Below are 10,788 nucleotides of genomic sequence, written 5' to 3'. Positions count from 1 at the left end.
AGCGGTACAGAATTCACCTAGTTCCGCCGCGAATAGTCGCCCAGGAATCCTCTCTTGAGACATTGACAGTTCTTAGTGTGCAGCTTAACTTACCCCAAGTGTTCCTCGGACAACGAGAGAACGAGGCTCGAGGGTGACGTGCACGCCGAGATTCGAGGCGTTCTGACAATGGGCCGTCACTCAATCATCGGGGGATTCTCGTCGAAACGGTTCGAAACAATCCTGTCGAGGCATTACCATGGGCTTGGACGCGATCGCGATGACTGCCTACTGACTATAAGTCCCCGGGATTACGGTCCTAGAGGCGGGAGTGAAACGGTAGCGCCGCGCTGGTTCGACGACTGCTGATTCGCAACGGAGATGACAACATTTCCATAGAAACTTCTCTTTGTCTTTTATTATACATTGTCACGTGCGCTCGGTCTCACAATCTCGACCGCCCACGAGGCTCTTACATCTAGAGGCGCTACGCCAGCCAACGAGCGGCGGAGAGTCACTTGGATCTGACGAGAATCGCCTAACCTCAGGCTACCGCAGGCTTCTCGGAGCCGTTCGTCGTTCCTACAGACATCACATTCTTCGCATTCGTCTTCCTCCTCCCTTCTTCGAATCTTTCATACAACTTGCACAGAAATTAAGAGATCAAGCTCCGGAGAACCTGGATCGGATCCTAGACCTAGGGTCAGCGGAATCTGACGACGGCCGTGCGCTCGACGCGGACTTCGTCGCGACCGAGGACTCGAAGAGAACGCAGCGTCAGTGGCGCGGATCGTGTTAGACACTCCGAATCGATCGGCCTCTCCTCTCCTCGAATGGTCGCGATCGAAAGCGCAATTATCGTTGAACGAAATTGTCCGCTGGCGGTTCTTCTTCCCCTTGTCCCATTATCGTCGCCAGACTTCGCGACGCGACGCACGAAGCCGCCGCGTCCCGGTTCTCTGTACGTGGTGTTCGTTCGATTCGCAAACGTTCTAGCTAATGACGGTTTTCACGGCGCCGAGACCGTCCGATCCGCTGGAATGGACCGGACGTCCTCGACGCTGCTGATGATTCGGAGATCGCGTGACAAGCGACGGAAGCATAGTAGCTAGGCCGGGATGTCCGGGCGGGGACGTTCGTGAAGCATGCGTATAGCGTGAAGCGAGTAAAAAAGAGGATCCCGGGTACGAAACGCAAACTGGGACGAGTATATCGTTCCGGGGTAATGTACAAACTAAAGGGCTGCGAACGTAGGTTATTTGGAATGAAGCAAGGCACGAATCTACTCTAATGAACTTATTTGTACGGGCCTGCTGCGGTTCTCGACTACTCTATTCGAAACTGAGGCTCGTGAATCGATGATCGTTCCGTCGATGGTTCCTTCTAGATTTAAAGTGTACTGCTTAGGAAAACAATCATCCACGCAAAATTGATCGATACTTTCAACTAGAAGTGGTCCATCTAAGTTACTAGACGGTTCTTGCATAACTTTAAAATCTCCGAATCATTCTCTCAAAAAAACAGTTTCAGCTACTAGTTACTCGAAAACTTGAAGAAACTATAGCCGAATATTGAGTTAGAAAATTAGTTAAAATCTAACATTGTTAAAAATCCAACTGGTTTCGTTCGACTATATTCTATAAAATCGAGACACCAGTCAAATTTAACGTCGATTCAAATCCTCGTTACCAGACTTTAATCTCGTTTTGAATCTACATCTGAATATTATATAACCTCTTAATTACTTAATTACTTAATTTGATTTTTTACTGTTCTTTTTAGCATGTTCGGCATCAATGCGAGAGATCTACTTGTCACAGCCACCGTTTCCAAAATTTGTTCAGAGTTGGCCAAGGACCGCAGAAGGGATGACAGCCGCGTCAAACGAATCGAGTGCTGGTCAACATCGTCGGTTTTCCCTATCTAAAAATCGCACCGGGTCGTTCGTAACGGGTTGATTCAAATGAACGTCGATAGTTGACATTGTTAACACGGAAAACAGCGTCCTGGTTCACCGGATACGAACGTCTTCTTGGAGGGTTTAGATTTTCAGACGTTGTTTCTCGCGTCTGACGTTTAACGAAGATGACACGATTTCATCGAGCATGATGTTCACGATGAGGCAATTAAGGCGTTGAAGTGGCGGCAGTGGTGGCCGTTGGAATGCCCGTCGGCGGTGGACCAGCGGCGGGCATCGTCGGAGGTGCGTACGGACTGCCGCAGAGTTGATCCGCGATGCGTCCACCTTCGCGCAGACCGCTCAGAAAGGCTCCGTGCACTGTGGCTGGGTAGTTTCGAATCGTGTGCTCCCCTGGAAACACAAAAACCGGGTCTGGTCCATCCATGGTTGCTGAGAAGATTACGCTGGCTGCCCTTGTGGGTGCAGACCGTACGCGATTGCATTGATTTAGGCTAAATGTTTATTTATATCTAGTCTGCTGATATTTATGTATTGATAAATTTTCAGAATAAAAGGAAACCTATTGTGTAAACGATGACAGTAGAATTGGAGGTTTGTGTAAAAATTTCGTTAAGTATGATACAGTTATTCTAATCGGTGTGTATATTACTCTTTTTCTAAACTATCAGGTTACTCCAGCAGGTAATGGCATAATAATCTATAAAATTAATTTATAGAGATTCATGAAGAGGTACGCCGTTTCGAGGCCTCTTAATACAAATTCTTTTCCCATGACACGCGCAAAAGCCAGGTTATAGAGTAAACCCGGTTGACTTTGTTTCCCGCAGGAAAAAGAGAGGCGGAGGAAATAAGTGGCCGCTCGAAATAACGCGCAGGCTAAATATTTACCTGCGAAAAAGACTCTCGGCTGCGGGGGTGGGGCGCCAGGGGTAGGCGGCGGTGCGACCGGAGCTGCCAAGAGATCGTAATCGCTGCCGGAGCTGCCGACCGCGACGAAACTGTACGATCCTCTTGCCCACGGGTCCGCCCTCCATCTCGTCACCACGCTCTCGCGAGGCTGGGGCACCACTTGGTTCCCGAAAATGCCCTGCAAAACCAAAACCGATCAGAACCGCCCGTATTTGCTGGAATCTGGTCCACGGATCATGCCTGGTCAACCGATCGATCCCTGACACCGGTCACTCCACTACTGTGCTGAAAGAAACTGCGATTTAGGTATCCCTCTCGTCTAATAAGTATCAGACAATTGTCATTCGAAACTGTCTTTTATGCAAACCAGATTTTATGCAGCCACGAGGCAAGTGTATAGGTGAAATATTAGATCGGCGTATATGAAATGACACATTGTCAAAATGAATTAACACCTTGCATTATCGCTCCTTTCATGCTGCGACGATTAGCATTCATTTGTCCTTAATATTTTTAACCCCTTGCGGTGCCTTTTTTTCTCAACAATTGCTATAATTCGAATTGTTTCGATCGCATTAATATCTTAAAAGAGAATAGAATTTTATATTTATTGTGTGCTTACATCTACTTGAATGTTTAAATTTTGGTGACAAGAGAATAAAATTTGATTCCTACTTAAAGAAACGGATGAACATTCATACCTAACAGCTTGTTACTAGAATAAGACAGCACTAGAAATCTTCATTGCGAGTTTGACTCGTCAAAGTACGGCAAGGGGTTAATAACAGGACCAGACAATTTTTGTTTCCTGTATTGTCCTTACTTAGTAGAGCTCGCATAAAATCTTAACCACGAGTCTAACTCCTTATTATAGTGCAAGGGGTTAAATAAAACTTTCAAATTTAAAAAAAAGAAAATGTTTGTTTAATCAAAACATAACTCATTTGTTTCGGTACACTTTTCTCAACGAGTTTTTAATGTATATATACCATTTTTAAAGAACTTCTGGTCGTTTAAATGAATGAACTCGGCTTATAAAAAATTTACACATATATTCGCGCGAGCCTCAAAATAAAAGATAAAAATACAAAATTAGCGAAAAATTCTTTTTCGCTGGAAATACGCAATGACATTATAAAAGAGACTGTGTCACAAACAACAACGTAACGTAAGTAGAAAGACAAAAATTTACACGTAATAAAAATCTAATATTTCATGTGCGCCGACCAAATACAAGAAAATAGAAGTTGAATTCAATTTGGAAGAACAGTTTCATGTTTCTTTACAGTTTCACATTTCACCAGAGAATTAAATAATGACTAAAATGGATGATTCATCGCGATCTTTTGTAATAAAGCAGCAATAACCTTGCAACATCTAGAATAAGATAAGCAAAGGGTTATATTCGTCTAACAGCTTCGTTTTGTACTTCATTTATTGAAGTACTTTGAGAAGAAGAAAATACTTTACAAAGATATTCATAATCCCTATTAATTAACTTTTTACGTTCGAAATTGTTTTAAACAATAATCTCGTTTTTAACCACTTTTTAAATATAGACCAGTATAATAATGTAAAAAGTTAGTAAACCTTTGTATTCGAGATCTCCGAAGCCATTTAAAATTTATTTTCAAACTCGAATGCTACGCTCCGGAGTCTAGCAATATATCTTACTAAATCTAACTGGAACAATTACTACCATGCAAATTCACATGCAATGAATAGTTACAAGTATTATTCAAGTGTTAATAGTGTGCGATAAATAGATTGAGAAATTACGTAACAAATTAATGAAAATGATCAAGAAGCACTTGTAACGAACAAACTAAACACTTTACCGACCGGACATTTGGTCGTAAACTTTTTTATATTTTCATAATGTTAACGTTAATTAACATTTATTTATATTATCTATTTTATTTATTTTATTCGCCTGGAAAGGTATCCAATAGTTTTAAAATTATACAAATGAATTCTACAACGATTTCAATTCATATTTTTACCTTTCAGCAAATGTTTCAATAAATCTTGAATCAAATCTTAAATCAAATTTGTAACAGAGTATTGCACTCATACACAATATTGCAGGTACTAACTATGTACCTTGATTTGTAAAGCAGATGTAATCTAGGTTCAGCTAAATGTTTCAAAGCCGCAGTTTAGTTGTCCAGGCATGGACGGAAGAAGAATGCGATTCTTACCTTCAGCACGGCGATGCAACGTCCGACGATCACGTCGTCGCTGACGTTCTCCATCACGCAGGCTGCTTCGCCGGCTACCAGAGCCAGCAACACCGGCGCCTTGTACAAGTTCCAGAAGAGGAAAAGCTCGCCCCGCGACGCGGTCGTGCTGCCCACGTGGCCGAACAAATTGGCGGTCGGGTCCCAGAAGATCCGCTCGAAGCAGAGCACCACCTGACGTGACGGATTTAGCAGCGTTACACCTTCCATCCCCTGAATCTCGGCGCACAAAGCTAATGGCTGTTCTCCGCGGAGCCCGGCGATTCGACGGGGGACAGGGATCTCTGCGCTTCCACGCCGGGGAACTTCGCGATCGATCGTTGCCACTTTGACGACTTTCGCAATTTGGGATTATTCTAGCTTAGATAAGTCCACAATTGTGCGCGTGGAAAATCTATGTGGTTTTATATATTTATTTTTATACAACTATTTAGGAAAGTACTGCTACGAATGGAACACTTCTTTTAGGACAAGATAATTATAAAACAAGACGATCTAAGTCTAGTTTGAAACATTTGAAAGATCAGTTCTTTTATTATAAGACTGCGTAGTGTCAATGAGTTTCTTCTAGGTTTATCTAGATTATTTTTAATTTTTCTGATATGCCCATTTCGTTCAATCAGCCACTATAATCTCCACATAGTTAAAGAATTTAATTAATTAAAGCGATATTAGAAAGTTAATATTTATCATAGGAAATGGCTTTAGAACTCTTTCGTATCAGAAACATTTTAGTCAAATTAAGTTTGTTAAAATATTATATATTACAATAAAAATGAATTTTCAAGATTAGTCAGACATTAGTGCTACTCATATTTGACTAACGTATTAACCCCTTCTACTCTAAGGCACAACTCAAGAATTTCTGAAAATATTTTTACATTCTTAAATCTGTTTATTTTTAAAGAACTGCTAAAAGAATAACTGCTATAGGGCAATTAATGTTATAAATACTCATTGTTACTATTTAAAATTATTGTCATATATTCTTGGGAGATCGACGATTGTAGCCACGAAATATATAATTCGATGTATCGATGAATTTTAGCTCCAAAAATATCCAACTAACTTTCGGTCGTCAAAGTAGAAAAGATTCAAGAAGATCATCGTCTTAATTCGACATTGTAATGCCCTTTAAAAGCGACACGTTCTGTAAGTAAAGATCCAAAGGATCGTGCGCGCGAGGAGAAACTTTCTGATTTCGCTATTACTGGAAGACCGGGATCTCGCAACACGCGGAAAATATGATTGCAAAGGAGAGACGAAAATGGGAGTGTACGTTTATCTTCTTTAGAAAGCCCCGATTGGATACTCGAGGATCTGTTTGGAGAAAATATTGCATCCCCGGCGGATGCTCCAAATCCTCGAGTTTAAGAATTGCTCACGTAAACGCGCAACTGCATCGCATTGTTGATCTAGACATTATTATTGTTAAGTACACGAACGACAATCGCCCGAGCGAAATATCAAGAATATACTCTTTGTCGACGGGAAAGCTCGCCGATGCTCGAAAATGTTTCATCGCTCCGTTGTAAACACGTCCGTTCCATTTCTTGATAAACATATAAACAATAACGCACGTTTGCTGTGCAGTCGATGAAAATCTCAATTCAAAGAAAACAGTTCCTGTTGTTTAAAGAAACATACTTCTGTTGAAAGAAATCGCGAGCTTTCGGTATTCAATGATATTAATTCCGGCAAAGTAAAAACTGTAATAAATTTTCAGTTCCTGTTTCTATTTATTTTCAATTAGAGCTTTCCATTTTCCGGAGTATTCAGTTTTTAATTTTCTCTCAATCGTGGCTTTTAAATATGGATGCTGAGAAGATACTCAATTTCTAGTTATTCTACTTCATTGGAGGTAATTATTTTCAACCGAACTTTACAAGATCCAAAAATTATATGCTCAATAACACTGGAGATCTTGATTCTTATTGAACATAAAAACAACTTTGGAAACGTTGCAATTATTTCTAGTAATGCCAAGCGAAATGTACTAAAAACCTGTTCGATGCGATTTGATAAAGTTTCAGAAAGTTATTGCAGAAACGTTAAAAAAGCTAACAATTAGAAAATGCATAATGGAAAAAGAAATTAAATATTTATTAATTAAGAATATTAAGAAAACAATATTTTTTTCAAGTATAGCCAACAACGACGTCGTTCTGCAATAAAGCGGTTAAACATTTGGGAGCAACAACGGTTTCTAAACTAATGAAAAAAATCGACTAGTACGAGAAAGTCCACGGGTTTGAGAGGCAAGGAATAACTCCGCAAGCGAGCAGTCCGCTTCGCGGAGGACAGGTCCGAGAGCGGTCGCCGGTCCCCCGATTCATCCAAATTACCCTCAATTTATTCCGTTTCAGCGGCTATCGGGCGAAAAATCCTGACAGCCGTAGCCCATTTCCCCGGCGCGATGAACCTTTAATTTCGCATACGAAAGTACGGCCGGGTGGAGCGGTTGTAAAAGTAGTCGGTCCCCGGCGCGGTCGCCGGGGGAGGCCGTAAAAGGAACGTGTCCCCGGCGTAAGAAGCGACACGAGCCACGTCACCGGCCGCTGCTCGCGACGAAAGAGACCGCCGGATCACAATATATCTCATTCGGAGCCGGTCGACAAGTTCGATCGTCGTTTTCGCCGGGCGCATAAATCAGCGGGGCCCTGGGGCCCGCGCGACTCAACGCCGCGCGGAGACGATCGGCTCTTCCCCACTCTCTCTCTCTCTCTCTTTCTCTTCTTCACGTAACTCCCGGCAATGGCGACCCCGGGGGCCTACCGAAGGGCCTTACCTTATTTAAATTGCCGAAGCCGAGCCTCTGAATAGCCTGCGACTTCCAGTCCGGAAGCGGCGGGTTGAAGGCGACCGCGGACGGCGGGGCGGAAGCCTTCAGCACGCCGAGGGGCAGCGTGACCAACACCGCGTCCGCCTTGTACACCGTGTGATTTGTGTGGGGGCTGCGAGAGGGTGCGGCCCACACTTCCACGCCATTTACCCCGTACCGGACCGCCCTGGCAGCTGTGTTCAATCGAATGTCGAGGCCTTCCGAGAGAGCAACAGGTACGCAGGAGTAGCCGTTGCGAACTGCAAGGTAACCAAGAAAAAGATGTTACGGTTTCGTTGCAAGATGCGATTATGGAATGCTTCGGTTAATATAGGAAGGGCTGTTCTGGAATAATCGGGAAAGAGGAAAGGGTTGGAAGATCAACTGCAAGAATTGTAACACGGTTCGAGTGATTTGGTTAATCAAGCTGGAACTGGAAAGGTAAAATTTATCGCAATAGATGGTTTTTACATACGAAACGTTTTAGAGATATTTAGTTTGTTCAATTGTGTTACGATAAATTGGAATTTTAGCGCCTAATGAATTAAGCAATCTTAGTAAGCTCATACGTAACACTATTTATTGTAGAGGTCAGTGAAGAGGATGCTGCAGTCATTTTTAGGCTTGTACACTCATTTTTAGGTAACTTAGAACTGTTGAGGGAGAGAGGAGGTTAGGCCGATGAACTTCTTAAGCACTGCTAGAAAGATCACACATAAAATTATTTATCGTGTACAAGCTAGTAATTACATAATATACCATTCACCTATTATATGAATGCTTATGTCCTCTGATTAGTTCAGATAATCAAGATAGCATTATACATCTCAATAACAAAGACATATTTTTTTCCGATTATAATAAGCATTTAGAATGGTTGCAAACGAAGGAAACTTCAACATGACGCCATCTACATTAAATCCCATAGTGATTAAATCAGTACTGCTTCTTTCATAATAAACCTAAAAAGGACTTATTACAACAATTATTTCATCTATCCTCTTACATCTTGAATGTCCCAAGAAACCATAATAAACTAAACACATTATACCAAAACTTGATTTTCAAGTATGACAAAAGAACTGCGTCACCCACATGTAACCAGTATGGCATCTAAAATATCGAAGTCTTCGATAATTGCGAACCCACAAGTTCAACCAGAGATCTCACAATTTTCTCGACCCTCCGCAATCGAATTTCAGATTCGCTATCGTATAATAACACAGAGGGTTGTCTAGTTGGAACGGCTTCGAAAACGGTGATCGACCATCGAAAATCGATAGGAAGCAGCGTCGCCTTAGCAAGGCGTGGCCGCCGCGACGCAAGGGGTTGGCCCGTTCGCCGCAAAATTCCGTGGGCCCGGCGTCACCGGATGCGATAAAGGCTCCATTACCGTTTAATTGGATATTTCGCATTAACGCGGCGAAATCAGTACACCTGACGCGGCCCTAAATCCTCGTAAGCACACTCGAACCCCATAACATCCGCTGCGCATGTACTAATAATGATACACAGGCGTCTCCACTTAGGGGGGTTAATTATGTTGATGGCCGCCGGTGCGCTAACAAGCACTCTCCTATCGGCAGTGCCGTGGCGTTTCGGGTATTTAAATTTACGCGGCCGGACCGCCGGAGTGCCATTCTAATTTTGAATTACCGAGGGCGCGCGTCGCCTACCCCTGGCTGCGCTGCGCGCCAATCGGAAATCGGGCCCCGCGAATTCCCCGATGGCCGAGTTCCTGATAGCGAAGGGAGAGAGAGAGAGACAGAGACAGAGCGAGACAGATAGATATGTAAATATATGTGTGTGTATATATATACATATATAAAAAGAGAGAGTGAGAGAGAAAGGGTACCCCTCACCCCATCGATGCCGCGAATGCTGGAAAAGTTTCGGAGGGGTTTCGCCGGGACACCTTGTCTCCGAGCGGTCCGACCTGTTCCTCCTAGAAATTTATCGTCGCGTCGAGAACGAGAGTCGCCTCGTCGTTTCGTTAATTCGACCGATTTAAATTCGACGTCGACCCATTCGTGGCCCGTTCCCCTTTTTTTCGGCCGAAGGAAACGTTTCAGGGCTCTCTCTCTCTCTCTCTCTCTCTCTCTCTCCCGAGGAGCCGGGAGGGGGGAGGAGGAGCAGAGGGAGGAAATGATCGGTCGATGGAGGGACACGTCGCGCGACGCGGCTCGATCCACGCACGATTATTTGCGACGAAACGGTACGCCGGATTCGTTATTACTTTAATTGGAATCCATTTGACTGGCGGCTACAGCGGCGCGCAACGGGCTATACGCTCTCTGCCGCTCGTGTCTGGCGTCGATTACAGAAACCCTTTCTAATAAGCGAGGGAATATTCAACAGCCAGTCAAGGGAACGATCCGCTGCTACCAAAATTATGGTAAGTCGACCCTGCCCCCCCCCCCCCCCCCCCCCCCCCCCCCGTTCGCCCGCCCGGCCCTGTACGCGGCGTCCCACCCCACGACCACTCCCGAATGGGAAATTAATTCCTCGCAATGAGCAGGCCGGTTCCGAGTCGATGGAAATTCTCCGCGGTGAAACGAGGACTGATCCGGTTTCGGTTGCCGAGCTGTGACAGTTCTTCCAGGATCGTCGTTGCGCGGATCCGTGTCCTATGGTCCGTGGCTCCGCGACGCCCGAGCATCCCGGAGTTTCGATTTTCTCGATGTCTCTTATCTTCGACTTTAGCTTCGCTTATCGGCGAGTCCCGGTTTTTGATCTGGCAGCGGTGAAATGGCTACACGGGATCAGCAGCATAACGTCGGGACTCGTTCCGGAATGAAGAAAAAGAGACAGAAGGGAGATTCACTGAACTGGGAAGGGGGCCGGTAAAAACACGAGCGATTGTATGATGTTCAAAGAGTACGAGATACACAATTGTTAAGTACAGTCTGCAATATTCG

At 44.0% G+C, this 10,788-nt stretch overlaps 1 protein-coding gene across 2 annotated transcripts in view; it reads right to left on the bottom strand.

Annotated features, from left to right (window-relative positions):
• Positions 1-398: 398 nt before the first annotated feature.
• The window catches only part of Su(var)3-3 (lysine-specific histone demethylase Su(var)3-3), a 157,417-nt gene continuing 147,027 nt past the window's right edge, over positions 399-10,788 (bottom strand). For both annotated transcript variants that reach the window (XM_078182226.1, XM_078182225.1), the window contains exons 13-16: positions 7,838-8,130; positions 5,011-5,223; positions 2,789-2,987; positions 399-2,290 (exon numbers count right to left, since the gene is read on the bottom strand). In XM_078182226.1, coding sequence (XP_078038352.1) covers positions 2,106-2,290; positions 2,789-2,987; positions 5,011-5,223; positions 7,838-8,130 — 890 coding nt within the window. In that variant the 3' untranslated portion in view covers positions 399-2,105. The remainder of the gene's footprint in view (positions 2,291-2,788; positions 2,988-5,010; positions 5,224-7,837; positions 8,131-10,788) is intronic.

This window comes from Augochlora pura, chromosome 6 (genome assembly GCF_028453695.1).
Source record: "Augochlora pura isolate Apur16 chromosome 6, APUR_v2.2.1, whole genome shotgun sequence".
Lineage (NCBI taxonomy): Eukaryota > Metazoa > Arthropoda > Insecta > Hymenoptera > Halictidae > Augochlora > Augochlora pura.
The sequence above is the reverse complement of the archived record's forward strand: the minus strand, read 5'-3'. Positions and strand labels throughout refer to the sequence as shown.